Source organism: Chrysochloris asiatica, unplaced genomic scaffold, assembly GCF_000296735.1.
Source record: "Chrysochloris asiatica unplaced genomic scaffold, ChrAsi1.0 scaffold00124, whole genome shotgun sequence".
Classification (NCBI taxonomy): domain Eukaryota; kingdom Metazoa; phylum Chordata; class Mammalia; order Afrosoricida; family Chrysochloridae; genus Chrysochloris; species Chrysochloris asiatica.
The window spans coordinates 6,891,417-6,906,987 of record NW_006408642.1 but is presented as its reverse complement, the minus strand read 5'-3'; the positions used below and the strand labels follow the sequence as shown (position 1 = coordinate 6,906,987).

The window sequence follows — 15,571 nt, the reverse complement described above, 5'->3', positions numbered from 1 at the left end:
AAAAAAAAAAAAAAAAGGTAAGGACGGCCAAGGGAGAAAAGCACAGCCCTATCCAGAGAAGCAGCAACAGCAAAGATGGAATCAGAGATGAGGACATGGAGAGAGGGAGCAGCTGAGGACTGAGGACTCCAGACTCATGGAAAGAGAAGGACTGGGTGGGTACTGGCGGCCAGGAGTCAAGCTTACAGAATGTACTCTTTGGTTGTTTAAATTATTATATATTCCTGAGTGTTTCTGCGCAAACCACACCCCTCCACCAAAAAAAAAAGGGGAAGGAAGCAAATACTGTTGAATGATAATGCACGGAGGAAATTGTAATCATTGCAATGAAACATTGGCATAATGCTGATGCTCTCCCATGTACACTATCACTCAATAAAAACTTTAAAAAAAACAAAAACAACTAAAAGCTCCAAAATAGACATCTATACACACCATCTATTTAGTGTTACAACAGGCTCCTGGCGTAGCACTGTAGAATCAGCACTGTACATCAAAGCACAGGATTGGCAGTTCAAACTCCTCAGAAACCCTATACAGGGTTGCCGTGCATCAGAACCTACTTGACAACACTTAGCAACACCACCACTTAAAACATGCAGCGTTACTGTTGCACCAAACTTAATTAAATTGTTACCTTTCCTCCTGTTGTGACTGTTTCTTCATCCTGCTCATCTGTAAAAATAAAAATGCATCATTTAATTTAAAAACCGTCAAATGTTGCTTGGATGACATGGAAATTTTATGTCAGAGAAAAGGAAGGAGATAAAACATTATTAAAGGAGAATCACCATAAAACATTAGTAAATTAGGATTTTATACAGAAGCACATTGGTGAGCAGAAACCAAAGCACAGGTAATTAACATTTTCCAGTAACAGGGAAATTACTTAATTATCGCTCATGCTAATAACTTAGTCATGATCTTGCTTAATAAGAAGAGACTTGATTAGAACTCATGCCACTTGAGGTTTGGTCAACCAAAATAATGACATTTTGAATCCCCAGAATAAGTGAATACAGAGTGAAGAACAAAGACATTGGCAACAATCACACTCCTGTTAAAATTCTTAATGTCTTCTGGGGCTAGGAGACTTCGCACACCGAAATGCTGCCTTGTAAAAGAACATACACAAACTCAAGGGCAATTGAAATAGTGGCCTCCATCAAGAAACCCATAAATGCCAACATGGATTGAGTAACAAATTACAGCACAGACAATTACATAATTAAGTGCCTGTAATGTATTCTTTGGGAGTCCTGGTGTGGCGCTACAGGTTAATGCGCTAGACTGCAAAGTTGGTTTGAACCACAAGGTCAGTGGTTCAAGCTCACCAGTAGCTTTCTGGAAACCCTATACAATACTGTGAGTCGGAACCAACTTGATGGTGTATTTGAACTGCCATTCTTACAATTAGCAGTCAAGTGCTTATCCTACTAAGTGTCTAGTAATGTGCTGAGTCCTGGTGCGGCATTATAAATTAAACGCTAGACAGCATGGTCGATTTGAACACTAAGATGGTGGTTCAAACACACCAACCACTCCTTGAATACCCTACAGAGAGTCATTATGAGTCAATCTAACTGCTAACTTGATGGCACTTAGTAACAACAACATAATGTGCTAGCCACTGTCCAGAAGCTAAGTATACAATGAATAAGAAAAGTTCTCTGCCCTTCCCTTCCCTTTATCAGTGGCAAGGGAAGGAACAGAAAATAAGTGAGCAAAAGACATAGAAAAATGCTGTACAGGCAATGAAAACATAGTAAGATATTACAGAAACATTCTCAGAGCAACTGACCAGGGAAGTCTCTCTGATAACGTGGTATTTAATGTTCAGAGTTAAGAGAGAGGAGGCAAACATTACGACGACAGGTAGCAAGGATAGGGCTTGGCATCTTCATAGAACTGTAAGAATGCATAACGGTAGAGAAAACAGCACACCCCAATCACAAACTGCGATTAAGCAAAACAGCTGTGCTCAAATAAGACCTAGATCTGAATCTAGACTCTGCCATATTAACAGCTTTGAAGCATTATTTAAGATCTGCAGATCTGTTTCTGCATCAGTAAAAAAGTTCAAACAGGAACAATTCAATAAAGTCCAAATGTATACAGACAGACCACTTTGCTTGGCAGGTAACCTGAGTAACACAGACATGAATGACTTATAAATTCAACAAATGCCTGCTAACAAGAATAGAACATCTGACTTGTATGCAGTCATCTAACTCTGCATAAAAAATGTTTCTTAAATTTAAATACTCACTGCCATTGAGTTGATTCTAACTCATGACACTATAGGCCTTAGTAGAATTGCTTCTTAGGGTTTCTGAGATTATAAATCTTTGCAGAAGCAGATAATCACAGAGGTTGGGTGAGTTTGAACTGATGACCTCACAGTTAGCAGTACAACACTTCACCCACTGTACCATCAAGGCTCCTTTAGATCTGCACAGTGACTAGTTTTTCCTAGCAACTGACTAGTAGAGAGAAATTCACATACCAAAAGTTGCCAAAAATTAACTTTATGTTCGGATTTTGGTAAACACAGGAAAACTACTTATCACTTCTGGGTAAAATAAACCATTAAAATGTAACAGATTTTTGTCCCTGAGACAGTCTTGGTACACATTCTTCTTTGGAAAGCCAGACCTACTATCACTGAGATTTCAACTCACAGGGGTCTCCCAGGACAGAATTCTCTGGGCCGTAGAAGTTTCCAAGGCTGTGAAACTTTACTGAAGCGAACTATCTCACCATCTTCCTCCCACAGCTTGGCAGGTGCATCCGAACAACCTACCTCTTACTTAGTAGCCCAATGCCAACTGGTCCCTAAATGGTAATGTTCAGTACATGCTCCCATCCTCCTTCTAGATATGGAAATACACTTGTACACTGTCCTCACTCCAACCCTTGGATCTAGATGTTTCAGACATGTCAAGAATGAAAGAAAGAGAGAGGGGCTGTGTGCTGACGACTGGAGTACAGGCTTGTAGTGTATAACCTTTGGTTGGTTAATGATGCATGGAGGGGATTGTAACCATGGCAAAGAAATGATATATGATAGGATGAATATAAAACTAATGTTCTCCCATGTAAACTATCAAATAATTCACAATAAAAGATTAAAAAAGAATGAAAGAAATGTGTAGATATGATAGAATATGGATCAATTAAAACAACAGATAATAATTCCCAGTTGATGAATCATAGTTGCCTTTGCATAGCTCAAGTGAATTAATGAAAAAAGCCAGATCCCTAAAAGATAATTTAATCCTGTTTGTTCCAGGGTGAAAGGCTAGGGCAAGGTTTTCAAATTTCACAATAACTAACTCTCCAGTTGTGACCTATTAAGAATATTAACTATAACGTCCATGATTTGGACCTCAAGTTTTTCACAAACCAGGAATAAAAAAAATTTAAGGCTCCACCCCGTCCCATCTTTTCTTAAACTTAATGTCATCTGACTTCTTTGACAAACTCAAAATGAACATACTCCTCTCTAAAGGGTTACTTTATTTTTAAATGAAAAAGTACCCACTCACTTATGTTGCAGGAAGATTTATTTTCAGAAAACTTACTCAACAGTTGAACTCATCAATCTCTTTAGCAAATTGTTCCACTGAAGAGTACAAACTCTATGATGGTTAATTTTACGTGTGAATTATGGTTACCAATGTTCTGGACAACAAACAGTATACTAGCTACTATTCCATAATGTAATGCAGTGTAATGTAATCAGTCTCTATAATGTGATCTAACATACAATCAGTTGAAGGGGGACCTTTATTAAGGTGTTTTGCTTCCAGACTATAAATATTTTGATGAAACATTATCTATATATTTTTCTCAGTGCTTCTGTTTTACCTTAAGAACCCTAGTGTGGTGCTGCAGGATAACGCAATGGACCACAAAACAGTTTGAACCGCAAGGTCAGTGGTTCAAGCTCACCTTCCACTCCTCAGAAAACACTATGCAGGGTAGCTATGATTAGAACTAACTTGATGGCACTTAACAACAACATAATTTTTGCTTTCTTCGTCTTTTATTCAGTGGATAAGTGCCAGATATAGATTAAACAAAAATGCATTAAGACTATTAATCAAGCAGTTCAATATTTATATTCTATGAATAGATTTAAAAACAAGACAAAAACATTTTGACAGCATCTCTTCATTAATCTGAATACACCCTGTTGTTGTGTTGTTAAGTGCTGTGGAGTCAGTTCTAACCCATAGCAACCCTGTATAGGGTTTCCAAGGAGTGGCTGGTGAGCTTGAACCACCAACCTTGTGGTTCAAACTGACTTTGGAGTCCAGTGCATTAACCCACACAGCCACACCAGGACTCATCTACTTTTGTATAAACTGCTTCTGCTGTGGACAGGATCAAAAACAGACTCATCTACTAATGTTCAAGGACAGGTCATGAGGCAAAGAATACGGGATATATTTGTAGTGAACAAAAACAGAAAACCCTTTCCACAAACCCACTCATACCTGCCCATCAAAATTCACTACAATTGCACTCAAAATAAAGAATTTAAAACAAAAATTTGCTATTGAGTTGGTGCCGACTCAGCAACCCTGAATAAGGTTTTGCAAAGGAGTGGCTGATGGATTTGAATTATCAATCTTGTGTATTAGTCCAGTGTTTATCCTATAGCACCGCATCAGAACTCCAAATAAGAGATAGAGACATTAAAGTTCTATTTTTATATTTAATGAGATCTCAAAAATATCTTTCAAGTCTAAAAATTCTTTGAAATAAAAAATTTACTGTATTCTGAAAACACTAGATTTTTTCTGTGATTTTGACAACTGAAAAATAGTAAGCTAGATTATTATTTACTCAACCCCATCTGTAACCCTCAGAAGAAAAAAGACATTTAAAACTAACTCTATTTTCCTAACTGGAATGAGTAACTACCTGTTTTCTACTCTTCCAGCTTCAGGAAGAATTAATTTTATTTTTCTTGTGAAAACATGATCTAAAAACTAAAAATATATTTAAGAAATTATTTTATACTGCTTAAAAACACTCCAGTCAATAAATTTTTGTTTGCAAAATACAAAATCGATTTACATATATATTATGAAACAAGTACCATATTTTAAAAGATTAGAAAAATGCTTTATTTATTAGAGCTACTGGTTTAAAATGCACATATTCTGATTTCAGACATAATGTTACAATCTTTGCTAGTTTTTAGAAAAATAATGTGCTCTGAGATGAGAACACTCAACATTAAATACAATGAATGAGAGAAAGTTATCGTATCAAGAAATGACAGTAAAGGAAACCAAACCATTATGGTGGTAACTATAGCCATAGACAATATTCTATTCTAGTAATCGTAACACCTAAAATCAGCATGGCTCAATACAAAATGGAATTATTAGGGGAGCTGATAAGAGAGAAAACAACACAGAATGATATATAGCATTTTTTTTATTTTACCAAGATCTGCGACAGTTCCTCCTTTCACAGGTGTATTTTCACTATCTTTCTTTGGGTTTACTAGAAGAAAGAAGAATCAAAGGACATAATTTAAAAATATATGCATCCCATTGTAACTTTAAAGTCATTTACTACTACTACTGCTTAGCTTCACTAGCTCAGTTTCAAAACATCAACACTCAAAATTTTTTAAATTAATTTTCAAACATATTTATTTCCATTTCTGTATCGTTCATTAATTAAAACATAAAAATTGCTCCATCATGCTTGTAAGTGCCATAGAACTGGTTCTGACTCATAGGGACCCAGTATATGGTTCTCCAAGGAGCAGCTGTTGGGTTTGAACTGTCGGCCAATGCGGTTTACAGTCGAGTGCTGATCCTACAGAGCCACACCAGGAGTCTGCTCCTTCATGCAGTTACTTGAAAACATGGACTGGAGGTTGTAATGCTTTATGTAATGGCAATTCATGATACACTAATTCTTTTCTCATGTAAAAAGTGTACCGTTATGACTTTTTATGTAATAACAAGCTTTAGTTACATTATATGCCCTTCGGTTTTCATAGGTCTATGAGTTAAGTAGATCATAAGTTAGCTAGAGCTATATTAAGGGAAAATTAAATTGAATTTAAAATTTTCACTATTGTGTAATCAACATTCATTTACATCTGCCTATGTGCATGCATGTAACTGCTTATAAACATTCTGGAATTTTAACCTTCTATTAAATACCCACATTTAACTTTATAGATACAGCACAATTATATTAAGCAATTCCATCAATTTACATTTTCAACCACAGCAATTGACAGTACCAGCCAATCTCCTAAATTCTGAAAAAATCAGATGGAAGAAAACAATTTTAATAGCTTCCAATTCTTTGATTAAATGAGATTTACCATCTTTGCACGTTTATTGGTTCTGCATATTTGAATTCATAGTAGACTTTGTAATTTAGACAATGACGATTAATCTTTTTTTATACATATTCAGGATTCTAATCCATTGCTATTTAAGTACTTTTCCAGTTCCAACACATAATGACTCTGTTATAGGGTTCCTGAGGCTTTAAATCTTGATGGGAGCAGAAAACATCATTTTATCTCACAGAGCAACTGGCAGGATCAAACTCCAAACATTGTAGTTCACAGTCCAGTGCCTATTGTATGCAGTCACTGCGCTCCCAACAGTTGGTTTAAAGGACAACATGATGAAAGTTTATCTTTATATTTTAATATATGTGCAGCTTAAAATTCTTGTTTAACACAGACGTTGTTGTTTAGTGCCACTGAGTCAGTTCCAACCCATAGCGACCTCATAAAGGGTTTCCAAGGAGTGTGGCTGGTGAGTTTAAACCGCAGCCTGCAGTTCAAACAATTTTGCAGTCCAGGTTCATTAACCGACAACAATTTCACTCTAGAATTCCTTAATACAGACAGAGTATTAATTTTACCCAAAATATTTACATCTTGCTCACTAACATTCAATGTAAATTTACCTTTAAAAATACTCATAAAGAAACCTGAGTGTTCTTTTTCTTTTTCAATTGTTGTCATTGAGAATATACATGCCAAAGCATCAATTTAACCATTTTTACATGTACAAAAAAGATGAAATGCTTATCAAATTTGCATGTCATCTTTGTATAGGAGACAACAATTTTCCTAAGCAAGTTCCATGGGTCTTTTTTTTTTTTTTTTTAACTGTTTTATATGAATTATGTGATAGTTTACATGGGAGAACATTAGCTTTACATTCATCCTATCGTATATTGTTACATTGCCATGGTTACAATATCCTCCATGTATCATCAACCAAAGAGTATATCCTGCAAGCCCGCCCCTTGGTCGTCAGCACACAGCCCCTTTCCATCTCTGAGTGTAGAGTTCCCAGCCGCTCCATCTCTCCACATCATCATCTCTGCCTCCATCTCTGGTGTCACTGTTTTTCTGGGTAGGGTCCTGCACTCCCCTCTTCTCCACTGATGGTCCCAGGGGTCTCCGCTCCTGGCCTACAAAGTCAACCACTCCCCTCCTTTTACTACGAAACGTCTACCTTTACATTTCCAACCCTCATAGTCTGTTCCTGATATTAACAGACCATGGATCTATTTGTAAACTAGTTTTTCTACTCCATTAATGGAGCTCTGGTAGCGTAGTGGTTATAAATCGGGCTGTGAACCGCAAGGTCAGCAATTAAAAACTACCAGCTGCTCCGTGGGAGAAAGATAAGGCTTTCTGCTCCCGTAAAGATTTACAGCCTCAGAAACCCTGCTCAGGGTTGCTATGGGTCGGACCCGACTCGACGGCACTTAGTAACAATGATTCAGTGATTCTTGTTCCAATACTGTATTATTTAATTATCATAACTTCAGCAATTGTTTTGACTATTGTTAGGTGCTGCTGAGTCAGTCTGACTCACAGAAAAAAACTGCCCAGTTCTGCGCCATCCTGACAACTGTTGTTATGGTTAAGTTCACTGTTACAGCCACTGACTGTAGCAATCACCTCATTGAGGGTCATCCTTTTCACTAATCTCGAACTTTACCTAGCATGATATGTCCTTGTCCTTGTGTAGCATGACAAAGTCTCAGCAGATTTGTTTATTTTTCTGGCAGTCCATGGTACTTCCAATATTCTTTTCCTACACTACAATTCAAACGCATCAATTCTTCTGTGGTCTTCCTTCCAACTTTTACATGCTTATGAGGTAATTGAAAAGACCATGGCTTCAGTCAGGTGTACCTTAGTCCTTAAAATGACATCTTTGCTCTTAAATACTTTAAAGTTACTGCAACATATGTGCTTACTGTAATACATTTTCCAACTTAATCTTTTACTTTTGTGAATTTTATCTTACTTATCAACTTAAAAGTAGGCTTATCAAATCCCAGTAATTTTAATTAGAATTTTTAATCAAATGATACTGACTTAAACAGCAAATACTGGCATCCTTCATCAACTGTTCTATCATGCTGAAAGCTTTACATCATTATTTATTATTATGTTTCCTAATTCTACCACAGAGTCCTGGTGTGGCACTGTAGGTTAATGTGACAGACTACAAAGCCGTTTGAACTACATGGTCGGCAGTTGAAGCTTATCAGCTACTCCTTGGAAACCTTACACAGGGTAGCTATGGGTCGGAACTGACTCGACAGCACTTAACAACAACAACAATTCTACCATAAGCAATTTTATGATTCTACTTCCTACTATGAATCTTATTTCCCAACTAAACTTCACTGACGCAACAATAAAACTGATGATTGCCGTAAAACAGATCATCTGCTCTAATCCTTTACTCAAATCACAATTATAAAAAATATATATACTGAAAAATTAATAGAATTAAGTTGAGATTTTGATGGTTATTGGTACTGCTCTATTATTGTTAAGTGCTGTCGAGGCAGTTCCAACTCATAGCAACCCTGTATAAGGTTTCAGAACAGTGGCAGGCAGGTTTGAACTGCCAATCTTGTTGTTAGCAATCCACTGCTTATGCTATAGTGCTACATCAGGACTCCTACTTGATACTGTCGTTATTAAGTCATGTCAAGTCAATTTTGACTCAAAGCAACCTATAGGGTATCTAAGGTGCAGCTAGTGGGTTTCAACTGCTGACCTTATGATTTGCAGTTCATTGGTGATCCCACAGTGCCACATAAGGAGAAACATTCATTTATTCCCAATCAAATTAATAAACTTTGGTAGGCTTTCCACTAAAACATCAAAGGGGCCAAAGCACAGATCTAGGTACCAAGACTAAAGGCAAAGAGAAATAAATTTACACTTGCTAAATTAATTCCAATGACCCTGAATAGGGTTCACAACAGCATTAAGCCTCCTGTTTCTCCCATGGAGTACCTAGTGGGCTCAAACTGTATACCTTGTGGTTTGCAGCCCAGTATTTATCATACTGACCCAACAAACAATTAAAGCTTGAAAAAATTCAATGTGATTTGCCAGTAATTTACAAGTCAAAGCTCTTCAGAGCAATCTTAATAAAATCTGAAGCCTTTGTAATGTACCATTTGCAATATTTTTGCAATAAAATTTACTAGATATGAAAAGTAACAGAACCATGTAACACATAATAGAAATAATAGCCAATGAAAACAGACCTTCAACTATGTTACACCACCTAACGTGAAATTGTGGTCTTCTAAGAACTTTTCCTGACCTTTTTTGTACATTAAAGATTTGAACCTTGCAAATAAATTAAGGACTCAAAGGGTGGCTTTTTAAAAAAAAATTTTTGAAAAGTACAGGAAGGATAGTGACATGCAATCAGAGAAAAAAATTGTAAAGCCATATATAAATAGTTGTGGTTCCTCTCATTCAAGGAAATATCATAGTATGTAATTGTTTGAGATGTTTGTTTTGTGTTTTCCTAAATATCTTGGGTCAGCTGAATATAATTTTTTGAGTTCCCCTAGTATTTATTGTGTACAGAATACACATAATGCTCCATTGGAATGTTTGCAATCACACTGGAATAAGTTTAGAAAACATGTGTTTTCATAGAAATTATTTACTATTTCATGTACAGTATTTCAGTCCTATTTATACACAGGAATTTCCATAAATTACAACACGTTGGGATAAAGAAAATTCCTTTTTCACTTAGATTTACCTGCCTTCACATTGACTAAACTTTTTATATATTAATGTATGTTTCATCTGAATGTTTGATTTCAGATTATTTTTTCATTCTATGATTTATATTTGGTTCTGTTTAATAGTATTCTTACTTCTCTTTAATTCCTTCCAACTCTTCTTATATTCCCCCAAATTGAGTACCATATTTGTCATAATTGTTTAAGTTCTTTCCTGCTACCTCAACTTTAGGTAAATTGAATGGTCAACCATACAAGACCAAAAGGGCAGTATTTAATCTACGACAAAGTTCAAAAGGGTGTGTGTGTGGTGGGGGGGAGATCACAGGGGAAAAGTGGGATACATAATGTTACTTCGAGGGCATTGTAATTACTGAAATAAAACAAAGTATATGATTTGTTGCATTTAACTTTCACTCAATTCAAATAAAAAGTTAAAATTAACATGAGGAAAAAAGAAGTACTAATCAGAAAACACTAAGTTCATGTGCTGGACTGCAAGGCCAGTTTGAAAATTTCAAGGTCAGTGGTTGAAGCTTACCAGCCACACCCCGGAAATTCTATGCAGGCAGGGTCACTATGGGTCAAAACCATTCAACAGCACTTAACAACAACAAACAGAAAAGACTGGTGAAGCAATAAAAGGGAAGTTCAATAAACCAGACGGCAATAAATGCTGGTGAAAATGTGGAGAGACTGGGACCCTCACACAAAGCTGGTAAGAATGCAAAATGATCCAACCTCTCTGGAGAACAGTAGAGCGCTTCCTCAAAAACTTAGAAATAAAAATACCTTATGATCAGCAATTCCTCTACTTGGTATATATCAACAAGAAATACAAGCTAACTGCCTATCAATAAAAGAATGGATAAACAAACTTAGGTACACAAACACAGTGGAATATTATGCCACCTTAAAGAATCACAAGGAAGCTGCAAGCTACCACATACCATGGGCACAGGACATGAACAGACACTTCACCAAGGAAGATATTCGGGCAGCCAATAAACATATGAAGAAGCCATATCACGAGTAGATATATGCACACCAATGTTTACAGCAGCACAATTCACAACAGTGAATAAAATAAAAAGATGGATGATTGTGCCCATGAATGGAAAAACGGATAAACAAACTTTAATACATACACACAATAGAATATTATGCTACCTTGAAGAATAACAAGGAAGCTGCAAGCCACCACATAACATAATGCTGAGTGAAATTAGTCAATCACAGAAAGACAAATATTGCTTAAGACTATTCATGAAAAAGCTTAAAAAAAGATATCTATAATAAAAGGGGGAAAAGATTCTTTATAGGTTACCAGGGGTGGGAGGGATGGGATGGCAGAGCACAGGGTAGGGATAGACACATCATAGTTTCAGTGTTGGAGAAGGTAGTAAACATGAAGAGGGAGGGGGATGAAAGAACAAGGTAGATATGGGAACACTTAGGTTTGCATGCGTTAAATGGGACAGAGGTAAAGAGTGATGTATGCTCAACCTTCAAACAACAGGTCTCTGTGATACAGGGATTGATGCATAGTCTGAATGCGTAAAAGAGGACAAATACTATTAGGATGCTTCACTGTCTTATGAATATTAGTTTCCCTTGCCTACTATTGTAAAATAGACATTCGAGTGTGATAAAAAAAAATATCCAGAAACATGATTACTGAAAGTTTGTATAAGCCCATATTCAACCTGTAACTTACTATAATACCTAAATGGGATTCTAAAATTTGCCCAGTGAAATAGGCTTCTTGCAGAGTCTTGGTAGATTATAGAACCTTGGGTAGAATCCTCAGCCCTGTCCAGAACTTTCTGAGGGGGGACATTCCCACTTAAAAGAACAAGCAAAACAGCCTGTAGCAGGTAGAGGAATAGAAGATTTTTCTTGAAAGAAAGACCAGCAGGAAATATCCAAACCAAACACAAAAATGGCAGTCTGAATGGGAACTACAAGGACAAGTAAAGTGTTTGCTGGAGAACCATCAAGGTAAGCAAATCAAGTCCCTTAAGGACAACACCGGAAGAATGAAACTCCAAGACTGAAACTGAAAAGGATCCCACGAGCAGCCATATTAAGCTTGCTGGCGACCATGTTGGTCTACTGGTGGGCGGAAGTTGGGGAAACACAACAATGAAGATGTAGGATGAGTCTGACCACATTCCAAAAACTCCTGTCGTCCTGGAGAAGAGAGAGAGGAGGAAGGGTTGGTTGGTCCAAAGTATGGTGAGACCTGGGTATCCTGAGCCCGTGGACTAGGACACAGCCATGGAGGGGTTAGAGTTACGGCGAGTAACTGTTATCCTGACTAACTATGATTTTCAAAAGTGTTAAGGTAGAAAATTTATAACATAAAGGGGGAGTTGTTAATCTTACATTCCAGGAACAGAGGACTCTAGGACTATCAGGGAAGGAGAGCATGAGCAGAATGTGGGATCCTATATAGAAAAGCAGCTACACCAAGGATGGAGGCAGAAATGAAGACATAGATAGATAGAACAGCTGAAGACTGTAGGCTAATGGAAAGAGAAAGGATGTGTGCTGGTGGCCAGGAGGCAGGCTTGCAGAATGTGCCCTTTGGTTGTATGAATGATTATCTATTCCTGAGTGTTTTGATGTACATCCCTTCCCCATGCCCACCCCCACAAAAAAAAAAAATCAAAGAAATAAAAGCTAATACTGTTGAGTTTTCATTCTCATTTATTTCTAGGAACTTTGTGAATTTGCATTTAATTTCTTCTATTACCCAGTCGCTTTTCAGCAGGGTGTTATTCAGTTTCCGTGTATTTGACTTGGTTTCCTTGGTCTTCCTTTTGTTGATTTCTAATATGATAGCACTGTGGTCTGAGATAATGCTTTGTAGTATTTTGATTTTTATAAATTTATGTAGATTTATTTTGTGGCCTAAAACATGGTCTATTCTGGAGAATATTCCATGGGTACTGGAAAAGAATGTGTATTGTGTTGTTGTTGGGTTGAATGCTCTGTACATATCAGCCAGTTAGTTCTTCTGTGTCTTTGTCAAGTTTCTTTCTGTTTGTTCTAACCATTTTTGGAACACAGGGCAGGGATTAGACACAGGATAGTTTGGGTGCTGGGGAGGGGGCAATATACAAGTAGAGAGAGAGGAATGGAAGAACAATGCAGAGGGGAGAACAATTAGGTCTCAATGGGCTAAGTGGGACAGAGGTAAATAATGATATATGCACAAACTGGGCACAGTAGTGTTCTGGGATACAGATATTAAGCCATGGTTGGAATGGGGAAAAGGGAGGAATAATGTTAAGATGCTTGGCTGTCTTTTGAATCTTGGTTTTCCTTGCATTATATTATAAAATAAACACTGGAGGGGGAGAGAAAGGAATAGTGAAAAGCATCACCATAGAAAGCTTGTAAGTCCAGCGTCTGCCTATAACTGATTGGAATACCTAAAAGGGGGTTACAACATGCCCAGTGAAGGAGGCTTCCTGGGGAGCCTCTGTAATACATAAGACTATAGGTGGAAGCCTAAACCACATCCAGATCTCCAAGGATGGGAAATTCCTACTTGAAAGGACAAGCAGACCAACCTGGAGTGGCTAGAAGAACAGAAGATACTTCTTGAAAGAAAGACCTACAGGAAAAATATACAACAACATAGGCAGACCGATTGTTACTACAAGAACAAGCAACTTGCTTGCCCAGAAAACATCAAAGCAAGTGGTCGGGTCCCCTCAGTGCAAACCCCCTTCCAAAACTAAGACTCAATGGGAATACACGCTCTGGTGACCACGCTTGACACCGATAAGGGGAAGTGAAGGAAAAACAGCAATGAAGCGGTGAGCTAAGCCCTACAACGTTCAATAGACTTCTGTGAACCAAGGTGAAGACCTGGTTGACCAGCAGTGTGGCAAGACCTGGGGACTCTTGGGCCCAGAATAAGTGACATAGCCACAGAGGACTAGAGTGGAAAGTGAAGCGTCTAGCTGATAAGAAGAGAGGGCCTATGCATAAGAACACCCACACTTGCAGATAATACCCACTTGTCCTGGCTTCAATGACTGGATGATCAGAGCACAACTAGAAGAAGAAAGAATAGGGAAGAAAAAAAAAAGTATTCTCATGCAATTTGATGAACTTGACCTATACCTATGAAGCAGTAGCTCAAAAGAGAGAACAAATCCTTTCAGCAAGAATCATTCCCACCCCCTCCACACAGAGTACATAGGGATGAGCAACTTGGACATTGGCTACCCAAAAATGGGGGGCGGTGGGCTACAAAGGCAAGAAGTGACTGGTTTACAAGCTTCCAAGAAGGAACCTAGAGACTTCCGGCGCTTCCCTGACCAGGCAGCATAGGTGTACAGGCTCCGGGGAAGGGTGGGTGGTATCGCACAGAGGAGGCCCCCGCTGGGTAGACAGACAGCCTTTGGGCAAACTTAAGACTTTAGCCTCCAATATTGTGGACTTGCTTTTTTGACGGGTCGAGCTGCTGGGGAATTGTGGGCATTTTGGTTCTCCACCCGCCTGCACTCTCTCCTGCGCTCGACTCCCGCAGGACTGGGCTGCCCACGGTGCTTGAGCGGACCCGTTCGGAGGGCAGGCGTGCCCAAAGAGCAGGTGGGGCCACAGGAACTGGTATGGTCCTTCGTGGGTGGGTGGGGGGGAGGCCTCATTGCCACAGGAGGCGTTTTCGGGCCGGGTGCCACCAGTGCAGGGAGAGAGAGAGAGAGAGGCATTTTTTGATGTCCTCAGACAGGGATGCCATCTGCCTGCAGCCACTAATCCCGCCCGCCCTCCACCCCTCAGCCTAGGCTAGCCCTCTGCCCATCCTCCAACAAGCCAGCACAAGCGGACACGCTTTAAGGTGGGTTTTTACCACCAGCAACAAGGTAGTCCTGCTGTGGCTCTGCGGGTTAAGGGAACAGACTGCAGAGCCTTTTGAACTGCAAGGTCAATGGTTCACGTCCACCAGCTGCTCCTTAGAAACCCAATACAGGGTGCTTTTTTTTTTTTTCTTTGTGTGTGTGGGTGTATGACTCGAGATTGCCTTAATTAATCTTGTTGTTTTTTCTGATGCTGAATTCTTTTTTTTGCCTTGCTTTGTTTTTATCTCATTATCGCTTTTGTTTTTTATTTTGGTTTTGTTTTCTACCCGACTGGTGCTGTTTGGCTGTCACATGGTCTCCCTTCTGTTATCAGAGAACTCCACTTTTGTTTATGATTTTGGTTTTTTTTTCTACCCGACTGGTGGTGTTGGGCTGTCACATAGCCTCCCTTCTGCTATTGGAGGGTTCTTTGTCCCTCTACATTACACGAAAAGAGTCAGCCAAGCTTCAATAACACTTTATAAAACACCAAAAACCAGGCAAGAACCAATACCAGCTGCCATAAACCAGGGAAACAGACAACACCTGTAAGAGCTACTCTGAGTTAAGCAATAAGAAGAGTGAAAAGGGAAGACCACATCCTGATCACATCTTCCTGGAGGCAATCA

At 38.5% G+C, this 15,571-nt stretch overlaps 1 protein-coding gene across 1 annotated transcript in view; it reads right to left on the bottom strand.

Annotated features, from left to right (window-relative positions):
- The window catches only part of SMARCC1 (SWI/SNF related, matrix associated, actin dependent regulator of chromatin, subfamily c, member 1), a 207,848-nt gene that overhangs the window by 91,365 nt on the left and 100,912 nt on the right, over positions 1–15,571 (bottom strand). Inside the window, exons 12-13 of the mRNA XM_006868793.1 lie at positions 5,464–5,523; positions 638–675 (exon numbers count right to left, since the gene is read on the bottom strand). Of these exons, the coding sequence (XP_006868855.1) occupies positions 638–675; positions 5,464–5,523 (98 nt within the window). The remainder of the gene's footprint in view (positions 1–637; positions 676–5,463; positions 5,524–15,571) is intronic.